Source organism: Sciurus carolinensis, chromosome 15, assembly GCF_902686445.1.
Source record: "Sciurus carolinensis chromosome 15, mSciCar1.2, whole genome shotgun sequence".
Classification (NCBI taxonomy): domain Eukaryota; kingdom Metazoa; phylum Chordata; class Mammalia; order Rodentia; family Sciuridae; genus Sciurus; species Sciurus carolinensis.
In genome coordinates, this window is record NC_062227.1 from 3019635 (window position 1) to 3037730 (window position 18096).

The 18096-nt window shown below is 41.0% G+C and overlaps 1 protein-coding gene across 1 annotated transcript; it reads left to right on the forward strand.

Annotated features, from left to right (window-relative positions):
* Window positions 1-427: 427 nt before the first annotated feature.
* Window positions 428-17750, forward strand: LOC124965572 (zinc finger protein 695-like). Its single transcript, XM_047526610.1, has 2 exons — window positions 428-627; window positions 16232-17750. Exons 1-2 carry the CDS (start codon window positions 625-627, stop codon window positions 16451-16453), a joined length of 225 nt encoding a protein of 74 aa, XP_047382566.1. The 5' UTR covers window positions 428-624; the 3' UTR covers window positions 16454-17750.
* The last annotated feature ends 346 nt before the right edge of the window (window positions 17751-18096 follow it).

Sequence of the window (18096 nt, forward strand, 5' to 3'; positions counted from 1 at the left end):
AGCTTAAATGCAAATGTTCTGAAGGTTAGGCGAGACCCCACTTCTTGGGAGGAAATTTTCTCTTAAAATCGCTGCAGCCTGGAGCTCTGGGGTGTAATTTCCAGACCTTCCAGAAAAAAGAAATAGCTGCCGCCTGTCCCTCTGACTCATGCAGCCGGATTGGTTCTCACCTTCAGCCACTCATAAGGAAGCTCACGGGCTGAGGCTCAGGGGGCGTGGCCTGGGGCCGTGACCGAATTGGTTCTCACCTTCTGTCATTCAGAAGGAAGCTCATTGGGCTGAGGCTCAGGGGGCGTGGCCTGGGGCCGTGGCCACCTGTCCTTCTTACCTCCTGCAGCCCGGATTGGTTCTCACCTTCTGTCATTCAGAAGGAAGCTTACTGGGCTGAGGCTCAGGGGGCGCGGCCTGGAGCCGTGGCCAATGAGGAGCCGCAGTGAGAACCGTCCAATCCCCGCAGGGCCGCCCGGAGTGGGCGGGCCCCCGCGATCTGGCCGGGCGCTCGGCTCCGAGTCCGCCATTGCCGCCCTCCGGCTCCAGGCTTCAGGCGGACGCTCAGGGGCCCCTCGCCTCCGCCTGCTGGCGCGACGCTCCTGGGGAGCCGGCTTGGCTCCCAAGTGCCCGGAAATGGTAAGTGCGCAGCGGCATCTGGAGCCCGGGGCGGGCGGCCCGGGAGGGCCTGGGCGCGCGGATGGGCTGCGCGGAGCCGAGCTGCGACGGGGCCCCGCGGTCTCTGGGCTGCAGGCCCGAGCCCTCCTCCGGCGGAGCCCCTGCGCCCGCCGCCGGTCGCTGCAGACCCGCAGGGCCGGGCGCCCCCGGCTCTGGCCTCCGACCCTGCCTGGTGGTGCGCGCGCAGCCCAGCGTCTTCCCAGGCGGCATGATTGACAGGAGCTCGGACTGCCCGCCACGAGGGGTGTCCTGCCGGACAGGAGCGCTGGTCTGGAGGGACCTCGCTGGCCCGGGCCCCCAGCTTGCTTCCTGGTGCTGGAGGTGGACTGCAGGGCCGCTTCACCTCTGGCTGCAGCCTGGCCCTTCTTATTTCTTATTTCTAGACTGGGACTCGCTAAGTAGCTGAGGTTGGCCTTGTTGTGGTTCATTTATAAGGACTTTTCCATTGAGTGAGGAATGTGATTTTTACATACACGTGGATTCGTGTGTGGGTGTTGTTTATGTTGTGATTACGTGATCTTTAAGTATAATGCAGATATCACGTGTCAGCCACTTGTTTTGCTCTTGTAATTCAGAGGTTTCTTGGCTAACAACACATTTAACTGGATGAGTTTTAGAACTTTATGCTTTGCTTCCTTCCTTTTATTAAAAGCAAAGCATGCTGGATTTTTTTACTAGTGCATTACAGTTATACGTACTATTGGGATTTATTTGACACAATCCAACAAGCGTGGAATATAATCTGCACCATTTCAGGCTCCAGTACTTCCTGTTTCTCCTGCCTTCTCCATTCACCTTCTCCTGGTCTTCCTTCTATTTATTTATAGGTGTTTAAATTTGTGCTTTATAGATACACAGAAAGTGAAATTCACTATGATATGTTCATAGATGTCATGGAGCTTTGTACTGTTGTTAAACTGGATATATGAGCAAGAATGTGTCCGGCCCCTGGAGACCATCTTCCCCACGGTTCTCCGTGTTTGGATGGAGCTGCCTGTTCTTACATGCTGTCATGGTCACTGTGCTGTGATGCCCCTCAGTCTCTGTTTCTGGTGGGGAGTATCATGTATCTTCAATAGCAAAACAGTTTCCACAAATAGATAACAAACTCCTTCAGTTTATGAGAATTCATGTCTTTCACATCTTCACCCATACTATTTAATTTTGTCTACGATGGGGTTTTATTTTACATTTCTCTAATTTCTAAAGATGTTGATTTTTATATGATTATTGTACACAGATATCTCCTATAAAAATTGGCAGTTCAAGGCTCTAACCTGCATTTCTTTCATGGTTTCTGATTTCAAAGATAAGAAAATACATCCAAAGAGGCAGGATAGAGTTGGATTTCAGGAAGGAAATTATTTTGCTTTTAATCATTAAAACTGTTTGTCTTGTTCTTCTCCCAAGTGTGAATTGTAGGTTTCTTGTCTGTTTTATTTTTGGAGGCTATTTCAAATGGAATTAGAGGAAAAATAAAAAAGGAAAATCACTCTTTCCTGTGACTGCAGAAAAAATGAATATGTTTCCTCAAAATCATCTTGTAAGTAAACTGGTGACAGACACATTCCCCAAAACATCTGCCTCTAGTTTGGAGATGTAGTTGCCCATTTTCTGTGGAAATGGAATGTAAAAATTGACAGTGGGGAACCGTAACAGTGTCCACTTGATGCTTTGAATACAGCCCTGGCTGCTCTGCCATGGGGACTTATGTTTAAAATGGACATGTTTCTTTCTCTTCCTCTCTGCCTGCTCCTCCCTAATCTCTGGGGAAACAGAATCACCTTTCTTGCCCATTTTAGGCAGATTAATCTGTCCTTGAGTGCATACCCACCATAGGAAGAAGTAATCCAGACTGGTGAATTACTGTTCCCGCTGATGGGCAATCACAGCCTCTGGGACAGGAGTCCCCTGTATTTATTTCTCCTTTGCTAGCAAAGCAATAAGCCTTCTTTTTCCTTTTTCTCAATAAATAAATAAACAGAATAAATCATCTTCTCTTCCTTGAAGTGTTGGGGGCTGTGCCATGCTCACACGGGCAGTGAGGAGGTTAATTGACATAAGCACACTCAGGTGATTTATCACTGCCGTATTCAGTTAAGTCCACGCGCACAACGCGTGCACAAGTGTTCCCCAGCGCGCCTGCTCAGGCCTGCTCGTTTTGACCCTTGCTGTGATAGGGCAGCTGGCTCCTGGCCTGATCGCACCTGGTGTGGCCCCACCTTCCGCCTCCTGGAGGGAGTATAAGCGGGCAGTGGGCAGGGGCACGACAGTAGGAGCAGCAGCTAGCAGAAAGAAGCAAAGTAGAAGCCACTAGCAAAAAGGAAGAAGAAAAGACAGCAAGCAGATAGAAGCACCTCACAGAGAGAAGCAGCAGGCAGTGGGGGAAGGCAGATCACAGAGTGGAGAATTGAGAACACACCTCTAGACCACAGATAGGTAGATCGCAGTAGGCGGGACGCATCACTAAGAAGCACCTCAGATAGACGCACCCTTAGTTCACAGGATGCAGGACGCACCTTTAAGAAGCAGCAGCAGAACTAAGAAGAAATAGATCTCTGATAAGCGTAGAAGCCTCTCTCTAAAACTTTCTCTCTAAGCAAAGTTTCTCTTCTTCTAAGCAATTCTCTTCCTCTAAGCAAAGTTTCTCTTCCTCTAAGCAAAGTCTCTCTTCTTGATAAGCAAAATTTCTCTTCCTTTAAGCAAAGCCTATCTTTCTCTCAAAGTCTCTCTTCCTCTATAAATTAGTGAATATAGGAAAAATAGTTTATTTCCAAGCCCCTCCGATAAATACCTGCGCATTTGTTGCCGCGGGCAGCAACATTGAAGGTTTTACTTTTTTTTTTTCCTCTGGAATGTTTTTGACAGTCAGTTATGCATCCTATTCTCTGCATTTTGGAGTTTAATACAAAATCATATGGGATAAAATTTGACAAATCCTGTAACCTTCACACATGATTCATTGTTTACTTAATCATTTATTGTGAAGATTACAATAAAATGAGTTTTTTATTTTCAGAAATAGTTTCATGATTTTTTCAATTTCTTATAAGCCTTTTAGATTTTTTTCTTCCAAGTCAGGCTCTGGGCCTATGATGTGCTTTTTTGCACCCCACCCCATAATTGCCAAGCATTTGCCCTTTTAAGAGGAATCTGGGTTGATGACTCTTTCTGAAGACTTCCCTTAACGTGAAGGAAGGAAAAATAGTTGTGTTGCTCCTGGGATGTCTTCTCTAGGCACTCTCTTCAAAATAGGAAGGAAATAGTGTTTCTCCAGACGAACATCTCCTGCATCAGGAGCAAACCACTCTTTGAGGAGCTCAGAAGGAATTTCAGACAGTTCTCTCTCTGGGTAGTTGTCTGTGCTGCTGGGTTGCCATCTGATGTCCAGAAACTGTGTTTTCTCCTCTTTATGCTGGGAATGATTTTAGAGGACGTGGGTGGATTACGCTTATTCTAGAGGCTACTAACACATGCATGTGCTGTGGCCTGCAGCCAGCAAATCACCTGGAAGACACCTGCAGATACTCATTGTTTAGCCATTGTCAGCCACTTGCATGAATTTTCTTTCTAAATCTCGTAGTGCCCTTTTCACCGTAGACTCCCATGTCATCCACATGCCCAAATATCCAGATTCTAGTTCCAGGAATTGGAATTGATTACGTGTTTCTCTTCCTGCTCCTTTTACTCTGTGTCCCCAGGAAAGGAATTCTCTGCTCCATGCCTCTACAGCCCATGTCCACCTACGGTTAGAAAAGTATGTAGAAAGCACCCTGCGGGACGCATTCTCCAAGTACTGGCCAAGTTTCCCTGGCACATCCTGTGGGATTCCTGAGAAAAAGCTTGCGTGATGGTGGGGAACACACGTTTGCAGACCCAAGGGTTTCACATTCTCACTCACTCACGTGTGTACTTGAGGGCTGACTCAAAAAATATCAGTCTCATTTTATGAGTTTACAAAGTTTTCAGGGAGAAATCAAAGGCCTGTGGCCTGTTTCTTACATACTCTGTATCCTCAAAGGCCAGGCTAGTTATCTTATGATCATATTCCTTTGATGGGATCAGCAAAAAATACCTTCACTTATTTGCAGAGTTTATTTCATTGTTTTTCTTCTTTAATATTTAGGTACAACTCATTTTGGCATTTCTCTCCACCTACAAAATTAACTCAGAAACTAAGCACTACATTTTAACATGCTTCTTCTCCAGTACACTTTGGAAGTTACTTTAGGATCTGGTTAGTGCTGTTTGCCCTATAAATTTTCCATTTTTGATGCCATTACCTCTCCATCTGAAGACCAGATTTAGTTCCTTGTTAATCTAATTTACTACTTCTCACGGGAAGCCAGTCACACCCTTCACGTTAATTTTACTATTAAATAAAGAGTTGCTTGTTCAGGACCCTGTGTGTTTTAGCCAGCTTTGCATCACTGTGACCTTGGCAGGAACAACTTAGAGGAGGGAAAGGTCAATTTTTTTAATTGTTTTTTCAGGTTTTGAGAATAATATCATGGGTACTTTGATGGAGATTGCATTGAATCTGTAGGTGGCTTTGTTAATTTGATAGCATAATTAATCTGTAGATGGCTTTAGTTTTTTCAGTGTTTTTAAATTTTGCTTGTAGAACTCTTTTCTTTGTTTGAAATTATTACTAAGCATTTTTAAGTTATTTGGAATGGAATGGATTTCCTGATTTCTTTCTCACCATATTCTTTATTGTGGGCATATCTATTGATTTTCATACCTTGATTTATTTATTCTGCAACTTTGCTGAATTTGTTTATCAGCATAAGTCCTCTGGTGGAAACTTTAGGATTTTTAAAAAATATATTTATTGATTTTTTTATTTTTATGTGGTGCCAAGGATGGAACCCAGTGCCTCACATGTGCAAGGCAGGTGTTCTACCACTGAGCTACAGTCCCAGCCCACCTTTAGGATTTTTTAAGTTTAGGATCCTATCTGCAGAAAGAGATAATTCGACTTCTTCCTTTCCTATTTGTGACTGTTTTATTTCTGATGTTGCCAAACACTCCAACTAACATTTAAGTATTTATTGTGTAGGAGTGTAGGGTGGACATCCTTCTATTGTGCCTCATGTTAGAGGAAATGCATTCAGCTCTTCCCTGTTCAGTAGGATGTTGGCTTTAGGTTTGTCATATATAGCCTTTGATGTTGAGGTAAGTTCATCCTTTCTCTAGTTTCATCAAATATTATTTTAGTTTTTATATATCATTTTTTGAGTATATAAATCAGTTAATATAATTTAATATTATGTCTGAAACATAAACAACTTAAGAGAGCTTTTAACCCCCTTTGTGGGAAAGTGGCAAAATGTGTTTTCATCCCATATTGTCAACCTTTAACCAGGCTCTCCTTAAACCTTGTATATTAAAGATCTGTATATGAATGTTTTTAGAATACAAAGCCAGTAAGAGCACCACAATTACACTGATGTTCTTATATTTAAAAAGTTTAGCTTTTGAAGAAAAATTTAGAATCTGGGATGTAGAATAACAGTTGTTATTTAACCAGAGATAGACAAACAATAATTCATTTAAGACTAGTTTTTCTAAATAATAAAACTTAACAGACACAAAAAATTATCATGATAATTAAGAGCAAATTAATGTTTTAAGAAATCCTTATCATTTTAACATGTCGAGGGTCAAACTTTGGTTTTTATCTCTACATTAGTATTTGGCATAGGACTGGGAAATGAGTCAGTTCCCCTTTCCTGTCTTAATCTTTTTTAGGAAATTAATTAAGTAGGGGTCCCTACCTTTTAGATTGTAAATAACTGCACTAGGAGTCTATTTTCTTTTGAAATGTAACTGATGTCAGTGAAAAGAACAGTTTCTTCTTCCACTGTTGTCTCGATAGATTCTGTTATTGGAGTATCTTTGGGGCAGTTTGTTCCCTTGCTGTTTCATGTTGTTTGTGTGTCTACCCATTTAACAGTATGGATCTGAGGTAGTAGAGTTTATACTCTGTGGATTTATAGTGTCCCTGAAGATTTTTGTACCCAGGGGGACACAAGTAATGACCACAACCAGTACAAACAATATATAACATTAAACCAAATAGTTCCTACTATGACATCTATAATATTAATTATCACAATAAAGAGAAATGATGTGATCAGTTATTGCCTGCAATAGAAACAGCAAGTTTGAAAAAGGGTTTACAATTTCAAATGGTAGATGGGGAGAGAACGGAAGTGATACAGGATGAAGAATGTAAAATAAAATATACTAATCAGACATCATAGTTCACAAAAAGACTAATCCATGAAAAATAACTGGCTTCAAAAATGCCAGAAATATGAAAAAAGCAAATATGAATATGTGTAAATGTCTATATACCATTAAGGTCACAAAGAGAGAAGAATTTTAAAAAAGGATTCTGATGAAGTTAAAGAATCCCTTTCACTGGAGTTCAGGAGGTTCTGTGTCTCTCCCCAGCCTCTCAGGTGAGGTCATCTGGAGCCTGGTGCCCCTGCTCTGGATTGCTGGAGTGAGAGCTGATCCCATTCGAGGAATTCCTGGCGGCAAGGCTCAGGTGGGCTCAGGCCCTTTGCTGAGTGCCAGCTGGTCTGGAGATTTTAAGTCAGCACCTCTATCACCCAGTACTTGCTGCTCCACACTGGAAGACTGTACCCCAGTAATTTCCCCTGGGTTCCACTCACGTGGTGGGGGAGCCAATTCTTAGACCCCTGTATCACCTGCAGACTCCACATTTCCTGGTCTTCAGTGCAGCTTCCAGTCTCTCCCACCCCTTCCCTTCTCATTCCCTGGCCAGATGCATCTCTCCCAGCAGGTCTTGCAAGCAGTCAGATTGGAGAGGGAGTGGTAGAGCCAGGTGGGTTTCCAAGATCAGTAGTCCCCTGTGTAAACCTCTCTCCATGTATGATTTTCTCCCAGCCACTTAAGCACACTATGTCATGCAGTGTATGTTTCCTGGGCCTGCATTTCAGGCCAAACTTGGGTTGGCCAGGAATTGGCTCCCTCAGCTGCCAGCCCTCTGCCACAGCTACAAAATGGTTCCTTCCTTTGTCCTCCACATGCTGCCTGGAGGGATGGCGGCTTCTTTACCCAACACCGATATCTTGCAGCGTGTCTGCCAGGTATATTGGGCAATGTCCTTGATCTGTAAGTGTTCTGTACCCAGACACACCGCAGGCCTCCCCTCAATGTGGGTTTCTTTAATTGTGTTATCTCTCCACTTTGCTCACAGAAGGGCCACTGTGCTGGTGCTTCTGGCCCAGCTGTGGCAGTGGCTGTGCTGTTGAGGATTTTTTTCTTTATTAGTCCACTTCCTTTGTCTCCAGTCTGCTCTGAGTGTCCAGTTTTAAATTCCAGTAAAGTCCCCACCTCTTTTTTTGTTCACCCACCTTGTGAAGAAACTGCCTGTCTGTCTTCTTGGTTTCATACCACTGAGCAGCCAGGAACGTGACCTCTATTCTGCCATCTTGAAAAACCCCCAGTTTCTTATCTGTTTTTGTAAGCGTGCTCCATGCCATAAACACTGTCCAATGCCTTCAGCCTCGTAGATTGAGAATTTTCTTTTTTTATTTTAATAGACGAAAAGTCGGGCTGGGGAGATAGCTCAGTTGGTAGAGTGCTTGCCTCACAAGCACAAGTCCCTGGGTTCAATCCCCAGCACCGCAAAAAAAAAAAAAAAAATAGACGAAAAGTTCTTAAGTAACTTAATCTGATTGTGTTAATTATATAATTTAATTACTTACAAACTTTTTGAAGTTTATCCCCCACAAATTTTTGGTAACTTACTTAGATATTTTAAAAGCTTTTACTTTACCAGACAAAAGACGTTTTCATCCAAAAACATTTTCTTTTACTTTTTATATTAAATCATACTTCCATACCTAAAGCTTTATCTCTTTTTAAGCTGTTGATCCCTTTTTAAACTTACATTTTGAAACAATCCTTATGAAATTTTTGAATTTGGACAAATTGCTCTTAAATAAAATGAGTTACTTTTTATATTACTTTAACTGAAACCCAACTAAATCCATTATACTCTTAATATATGTTTTGTTTTAGATGCGATATGTTTCCCACATGTGAGACAATGCAAGAAAGTTCAGAAGAGACATGATTGGGATGTAAGAGTCCTAACCATTTGGTGAACTAATCCCCTGATGGGAATTAACCGAGTGGTTAACTGAAGTGGTAGGGTGTGGCTGAGAAGGTGGGAAGTGGGCCGTGGCTATGGGGTGTGTATTTTGTATCTGGAGAGTGCATTCTCTCTCTGCTTCCTGATCCTCATGTGATCTGCTTCCCTCTGCCACACTCTTCCCCACCAAGGAATGGAGCTGGCCTTCTGTGGATTAAGATCTCTGAAACTGTAAACTCTTGAATAAACTTCTCTTCCCTGAAGTTGTTCTGGTCAGATTCTTTAGTCATAGCAACAAAAAAACTGCCTAAAACAGTTTATAAATCCAGACTGATAGAATCTTAACAATTGACAGCTTTTAGTGAAGACACAGAAACAATCTCAGACCTCTTTCTGTTTACCAATTTATGAAAACACACATAATGTTTAAATATGTTACCTTATGGAATTTAAGAGTACTTGATTTTATATTTAGTAGTTGATATTTTAGCCCTTTAAATTTGTAAATTAATCAGATATCTCCTTTAACAAACCCATTTATGAAAATTAATGTCATTTATGTTAAATCTAATTTTATTTTTATCTGTAAAAACCAGGATATCAAACAAATGTAGTTAACAGTGTTAGCCATCTCTTTTGTGTTGATGAAACTCCTAGAAATAGTGGATATGACATCTTAGACATTTTATAGAAACCAACACTTTATTCATTGTTTGGCCACCTAGAAAAATGTAAGTTAGAAATTTTAAAAACATCTTTATTTTTATCTATTTACCCAACCCAAACTGAACTTCCGTTTTGTTATGTGAACTTAAAAATATTTGGACCCATTTCTTGTTTGAACTTAGATTTTTGAGCACTCATTTATCTATGTCACTTTTGATACCATGCACAAGATATATAAACAAAAGTAAATGTAGATGCAACACGATACACAGGTGTACATAGGCACACAAAACAGGAAACACATTTTGTGACTCTTTGTAAATGGAGCTCCACATGCAGGAGGCAATGTTATAGGTGTTTTTTTTTAAGTCTCTATTAGATTTAACCTGTTAGAAATTAAAGTAGAGCCCATCAGATTTCTTTATTGTGATTTAATACAGGGCAGGCCTGCACAGTCAGAAATGCCAGGTGTAACATCTAACAGCCATGACGAACACTGAAAGTACAGGTTCTGGTAGCCGGCTTTTTGTCCTTGATGGCCATCAGATCTGCCCCCAACATCGCCATGTCCATGTTGTTTTTAGGATTTAGTAGAAAGAATTTTTCAATGTATTTGAGAGTTAACCCTCAAAAAATTGGCCTCTGAATGACAGAGTGTAAAAGCCTTTACACTTAGATAAAGTAAGACTGATCAGAAAAACACACTAATTTAGGCATGTAAAAGTAAATGTGTATTTGTCATAAAACTGTGAGCTCAAAAACATAAAATTTTAAAACACATGAGTTATAGAAAAAAATTACACTGCTGCAATATCTTAGTAAAAGAGCATATGGAGGGACTGGGGTGTGGCTCTGGTAGAACACTTGCCTAGCACGTGTGAGGCACTGGGATGAGTCCTCATCACATAAAAATACATAAATAAAATAAAGGTACTGTGTCCTCTACAACTAAAAAAAATTAATAAAGACAGAACACATAGGACACCTTTATCCAATCATTGCCCTCTTAGCGTAGACAGAGTCAGTTCATTCCGCCTCCCTCTTTCTGTGCTGTGGCATTTAGGGAGGAATTTGTTAGGAAAGCGTGAGGCAGAGCGCCAGCGTAGACTCGGTAGTCAGCCAAGCCCACAGTGGCCGAATTCAAAAGGGACACTATTTTCCTTTTGTCTTAACTGGTTTTCTATGTGCTTTCTAAATCTTGCAGGCTGTTTAATTTACACCGTAAATGTAAGCCTAGGAGAGATAGAGATCTAACAGAAGCTAAAAAGCAAGGAGGGCTGCTGTCTTTTAACTTTTTTTTTTTTTTTTTTGGTAAAATTTTTCTCTTAAACCATGGTGCTGTAGTTTCTGTGTTTTCTGGAGACCCTCTTGTGGTGGTGTCAACACTACAGACCTGAATACGCATATTTATTTTTGTCCTGGTTAGCACCCTCCTCCAATTCCTGTTTACTCTCAGGGGGCAAGGGCTCCGGCAGGGGAGGGAGAGGTGCTGTCAGCCCCGGACTTCTTGCCCATTGTTTATAACTTTAACAGTGGTTTTAAGGCCAGGAATCATGTCAGAAACTGATCACATCACACTTTCATGAGATAGGTTGAGACAATTTCACACAAAAGACCATAAAGTAAAAGTAACCACAGGTATCCCTCTGTCTTCTGTGCATGGGTAGCATGCACCAAGTCTCTCCTCTGTCTCTCTGTTTACAGCTCCCTTTAGGAAACCAGGGGTAAATTTTAGTAACATATTTAAAAACTGAGAACTGTTCCTTCTTTGATTAAAGCATAGCCTTAAGCAAAGCACCATGGAGCTCCCTTTCTCTGCATCTTGTATGTCCCATATTTTACACCTGACTATATACCTGCATACCTTCCCTTCATTTAATTGACTCTGTCATTTAGTCATTAGATTACTGTCCCCTAATCTAATCATCAATGTTCCCCTGTGTCCAGGTCCCTGTTTCAGTGCCAAATTCTGCAAACTGCATGGCCGTTAATTCAGAAACCAGCAAGGAGTGATGGATTAAGAAAAACAAACATTTAGACAGAAAGTTACATAGAGGTGGGAAACTGCCCTCTGGTTGAGAAGTGACCCTGAGCTGGCTGCACACATTTATTATATAGGTTTTATCATCAAAAGCTTATTTGTGAGAAAGTTTCTGGAAAGCAGGCAGGCTTGAAGTTCACAGTAATTGGAGACATTATGGTTATCTTGCTATGGTCAGATAGAGGTATTCCTAGGAGCCAAGTCTGTGACTCGAGGTTAAAACTGACTTCTCTGGATGTTTGTCCAGAGAGAAGAAGGGCTGGCATCTCTGTAGCAAGTGGGAAATGTAACCCTGTACTTGTGCACAGGGAAATATTAACCCTATACTTTGATATGGGGAACACCAACCCAAGTGCAGCACAGCCACAAGGAATCGAGACACTTTCTTCTCGTCATCACCACTTACCACACTATTTAATCCTTGTTCTGTGGATACCATTTTCAGGAGGGCATTTGGCAAACACCTTATCCCACGGCACGTGGGTTTCTTGGCATACTTTAGCCACTGTCTTTTTAAAAGTTATGTTTGATAATTACTGTGTCCTGTGGGTTGGGGCCCCCAGAATACGTATCACTTCCATTAGCTCTTCAGTGTTTTGCTCACTCGTGGGATCACTTCTGCAATGAAAGATAGTCACGTTACTTGGCATTGAGGGGAGCCCCTATCTTGGGATCAGCTCCTTAAAGAGGACTCTAATTGTCTGAAGTCTTTTCTGTTCTGGTAGAAGAAGCCAGATTCACACAGAGGAGGTATCTACCAGTACTATCAAATATTTACAGGTTCCTGTGAACGGGCTTGGATAAAATCTACTTGTCACTCATCAGAAGGCTGTATTTTACATCCTGAGTCTTTTTTATGGTAGACTGCGTATTCATCTTCGAATTGTTTTCAGTGCAAAAGATAAAAACAGTTCTGAATCCCTTGGTGAATAGTCCCTAGGCACATGGCTGTCCAAGGCACCCTTCTCCTAGTGAGCACTCCCTTCAAAGTGTCTTATTAAGAACAGGGAAACGCTTCAGGAGGAAGGAGGAGCCCATGGGATTTCTCTCTGCACTTGGCACTGTGGTCCCAGAAGTCCCATCTTTGTTCTTTGCTCCTTTTCTCATTCTCCTTAGTATAAACAGATTTGGGATTGTTTTGAGTCAAGCTAAGGTACAAGGGCCCTGATAAAGAGTTTGTCCTTCCATCCCTTTTGTTTGCCCTGTCAGCAGCCTATTTCTCCAGACCACGTAGATATCAATCATCTGAGAACCAGGACAGTGCATGATCGATACCTGCCAGGGTGTGGACACAGCCTACATTATTGACAGTATTTTCAAGGCCCCTTAATGTCCTTGTTCTTAGCTGCGAGGAGTCCTCTTTCTTTCCAGATAACTCCATGTGCGTGTACTATGTTGAAGGCATATTTTAAGTCAGTGTAAATGCCTACCTTCTTTCCTTTGGCCAGAAACAGCTCTTGTGAGAGAAATTAGCTTGGCTTTCTGGGCTGGTGTTGTTGGCAGAATCTCAGCTTTTAAAATCTGCTGTGCCATGGCTGCAGAGTATCCAGCTGTCCACTGGCCATTGCTGTGTCCTGCTCCCATTGGTGAAGGCGTTTCAGCCTGGCTCAGTGATAGGCTAACCAAGCAAATCCCACCTGCCAGAGAGTCTCCAGGCTCTCTGAGCCGTCGTGTTGTACTGGTCCGTTGTCATCTGCTGGCAGCAGGTTTCCTTGATTTAAGGTCCTGGTTCCTGTTGAGGTTGACGTTTGGATGGTCAGATGGGATCACCTGGAATCTCCCTGCCCTCCCAGCAGTCAGCTGACACCCGTCCTTCTGCTTTAGTAGGACAGGACTTGATGAGCAACCAACCCAGTAATGGATTGGTCCAGAGTGGGTTTCTCAACCTCTTGTGGTAAATCAGCAGTGTCACTCACACCCCAAAGGCAGGAGGTCCCTCCTTTTACTGGGTGGTCAAGCTGTTCTCACCCAGAGGCTATGGTCACAGTGTGCCTGCAGTGTGTGTAAGAGAACTGCAAGTTCCGTGCCTTGTTTCTCTTTTATCTAGAGTCTTAAGACCTTTATGAGTCAGACAGGCCTGGGGCAGGGGCTGTCACGAGCCTTTGTCTAACTTCTCAAGGGCAGCGTGGCATTCTGGTGTACAAGTGAAGTGTTTTACTTGTTCCGTTGAAGGCCTCATGCAGGAGTTTACCTGTTAGCCCAAAATTGGAGACCCAAATATGGCAGCATGCCGACTCCTTTAGTCAGCTTTTTCAGTGCTTGCCCAAAATTCCCAGCAAGAACAATTTTAGAGGAGGAGACCTTTATTTGGGGTTCCCAGCTTCAGAGGTCTCAGTCCTTAGGTGGTGACTCCATTCCTCAGGCCTCAGTGAGGCAGAACATCATGGCAGAAGACTGGGAACATGGTGCCGGAAGTAGACAGAACTCTGCTCAACGCAGACAAAATTAAACCCCAAAGGCTTGTCCCCAGGGACCCACCTCCTCCAGCCACACCCTACCTGCCTGCAGTTACCAAGCAACCCCTGTCAGGGGTTAATGCACTCAGTAGGTTAGACTCTCATAACCCAATCACTTCCTGTCTAAACCTTGCATAGTCTCACTTGTGAGGTTTTGGGGGACACAATATCTAAATCAGAACACTGACGTTTCCAAGAACCCGTGTACCTGGCTCTAGGTCCTGAATTCTCTAAGGCTCAAGTTAGCCTGCTTTCTGTCTGACATCAAGATTCAGGTCATTGGCTAATCTGGAATCCCAGGTGGGTGACTTGCTTACAAAATAAGCCACGTTAGTGGACACTTCATATCCACATGAGCTGCAGTGGTTTAGCACAACAATAGTATTTGACAATCAGAATTCATAGTTGGGGTTGGCTGTAAGCAGATCATCCTCACATCATGAAAGGATTCCTTTATCCAGCTGTAAACCTCACAGCTTACACTTTTGGTAGACTTTCATTAAACGGAGTACAAAAGATTTTAAATCCCTGAGGTGAGACACTCTAGCAGTACTGGATGGTTACTTTTCTGTCGAAGTCCTGTCTTTCAAAAACAATCAGTGATTAGAAATTCCTTTACACAGTGTTGGAAAAGAATTCATCTTTTAAGTCTATCACTTTGAACCAGCCACAGTTATTTGACTTCACCATTAGTAAGGTGTGTGGATTAGGTACTGTGGTCTGAATATCTGAAACAATGTGATTTATAGCTCTCAGATCTTGCCCAAATTAGTACTCATCAGTGTGATTAGTACTCATCAGTTTGTTTTTTCCTTGTTAAAACAGGCAGTTTAGGGTATTGCAGGGTATTTGACAAAACCAGCTGAATCCATTGTTTAAGAACTTGTGCACAAGAGGCTTCAAATCTTTATCAGTGCTTTCCTCTGGAGGGGTTATTGTTTCTTCTGGGGGCAGGTTACAACCTCCTTAAACAAAATCTTGTTTGTGATAACATTGAGCAGCCTTCTCAGGGGCTCTTTGACCCATACAGTTATTTACATTTTTTGTTTTGGTACCAGTGATTGAACCCAGAGGTGCTTAACCACTGAGCAACATCCTCTGCCCTTTGTTTTTAAATTTGAGACAGGGTCTCAGGGTGTTTCTTAGGGCCTGCTACATTGTTAAGCCTGACTTTGGACTTGCAATTCCTGCTCAACCTCCCAAGCTTCTGGGATTACAGGGGTTTGCCACCATGCCTGGGTCAATAGTGTGTTTTCTCAAAAAGGTCTCTATCCCAAACTGATTTATAAATTTTAAAAATTTGAATATATTCTTTTAATTCACATAAAAATGTGTTGTTTTAATGTATGAAAATTGACATTTTTATCTTTGTACATAAAACGTAGATACCATTTGATCAAGCTGATTTTGTTGTCTTAACATGTTTCCATTACTGTTTTCATTCATAATAACTTCCCTGCTCTGAAAATTCTTTTGACTTTTCACACTTTCTTTGACCTTAATGTTCCTTTTCTTCTGAATTCCAGATCAAATAAACTTGGGTAAAAATCAAGCCATTTACTGGATGCTTCATAAAATGTCATAAAAGATGAATACTCTTAGTGCTATCCCACTATTTTTGGTTTAATGAACTAAGATATGAAAAACTCTTAGAGTAATATGTACACATTTGAACAGATAAAAAAGGATTATCATTGCTATTTACTATTTTAGTAACATATAAATCCCATAAAATATTTGAACTCAGACTTACAATTAGTGTTTGTTTTGTGGTCACTCTCCTTGCAATTCAAAAGTTTCTCTTGTACCAGTGTTGGAATCACTAGAGACTTACTGCATATTCAGAAAACCAGGCTTCAGCTGAGAACCACTGAATCAGTCTCCTTTTTAGTAAATCTCTTGATTCATGGTTGTAGAATTAAAATTTGAGAATTACCCTCCTAAATCACCATAACTCTTCCATGTGAGGAATATACACAATTTATCTTATGATATATAAAATAAGAATTAAAATGTATGTTCTTGTGTTAATACCTTTATATCTTATTTCACAAGTGGAGTGTACACACTCCTTTTGGACTTAAGTCACTTTCTTCTCTGAGTTAGATCACAGAGCATCACTGTGTTCACAGTATCTCATTGAATCATGGAAGTCCCTCACTTATGTGAGAGCCATCTCTACTAATTCCCATTCACCTTCAGTGAATTAAAAACTGTGTGAGTGATCATGTGGTCAATGTGCTGTTCATACACGGATTCTCATTCCAGGGCCTGTTGACATTCAGGGATGTGGCCATTGATTTCTCTGAGGAGGAGTGGGAGTGCCTGGACCCTGCCCAGCAGAATTTATACAGAGACGTCATGTTAGAGAACTACAGGAACCTGGTCTTCCTGGGTGAGGATGGCGTCCCTTCAGAATTCCTGATCGATTATCAATATGTATTTCCTTCCCTTGCAGACTGTCTTTTAAGAACTTCTCTGCAAGAATGAGTTTCAGATTTGTGCTCTCAAGAAGAAAAATAGAATATTAGTTACATTTAATAATCTCCCCCTTTCTTTATTCATTAAAATTCCCTTATTAGTGCTCTCTCTGAATATTTATAATATTCAGAGAGATGTGAATGTGATTTGCTGTCTGTGAATACTTATAATGGAATTTCTGTGAAATTTTCTGTCATGTAATGAATGTCAAGATTCTCAGTGACTGCTCTTTTGGGACTACACTCACAGGTATAAATTGTACTCATACAAAAGTGTAAAATAATGCATCTGTGGTTATGTACAATTTTGTTGGTTAAATTTTCTCTTTTTTTTTCCTTTATAGAATAGGTTTCCTATTCTAGGTTGTGGAGTAGGTTTCCTCACATAAATTAATACTGTTTTATTTTGTGGTTAGGTGGCAATTTCCATTACTTCACAAATTAGGACAGTGTAAGTTGAAATTAAAATATGCATGGCCCTTATTTCTGTTGCCAAGAAAATTACTTGTGCTTTTACTTGCTTGAATAAATATTACACCTGTTTTTTTTAATTACTTCTATAGTTTATCTAGATTGGTTTTTCATCCTGCCTATGTACATAGTAATGGAAATTTTCTATACATAAATGTAATGGGAATGGAATTCAGGTGTGCTCTAATAATGAGTACATCCCCAGCCTCTTTTTATTCATATTTGGAGAGAAGGTCTCACTGAGTTATCAAGGATGGCTTTGAATTTACAATCTTCCTGCCTCAGAATTGCTCGTAGCAGGGATTACACGTATTCTCATCATTTATATATTGATGAGTTTGTTCTTATTTACAGGATAAAGTCCTTAGCATCTTAATGGGAACTTTTTAAAATTTTGTAATTTTGTTTATTTTATGTGTTGTTTGAAATTTTAATTTTGTTCAAACCACAAAACAAATTTTGCTTCCTCCAACATTTCGAGTTTACTGTTCAGTAGTGCTAATTCAATTGTCATGCATGTATCTCTAGAAACTTTACATCTCAAAAAGCAAAAATCAATTCCCACGCCTCATTTCTGCCTCCCCCATCATAAACACCATTCTGATTTCTCCTCAGAAACTGATTTTTTTCTTTGTTTTGTTTTGTTTTTTAGTTTAGGTATTGTATAGGTATCCCATATTAGTACAGTTCTGCAGTATTTGTGTTCTTGTTAGCTACTTATTTCGGTTCACATAATGTACTTAGGATTTCATCCTTGTAGATTTTCGAAAATTTCTTATGCTTTTGTCATAAAAAAATTATATTTTTTTTATTCCAAATTGCCCTTTGCACTCATTTCAAGGGATGTTTGGTTTGCTTCCACATGATGGCTCTATTGAATAATATTAACAAACATTGGAGTGCAGATGGCTTCATTTACCACATATTCAAAAGTTTATTGCGGCACTCACTCGGAATTCCATATGCCTATTTGTCTAACTTGATGTCAGTATTAACAGTGGAATATGGTAGCTTTTAATATGTTTTTAAGTCACAAAACAACAGTCTAAATTTTGTTGATATTTCAAATATTTTTGAGGTATTTATTCAATTTTGAGATGCTGTGCAATTTCTAGAATAGCTTTTTCTGTTTCTGAAAAAAAAATAACATTGGGAGTTTGATAGATATTACATGGAGCCTTG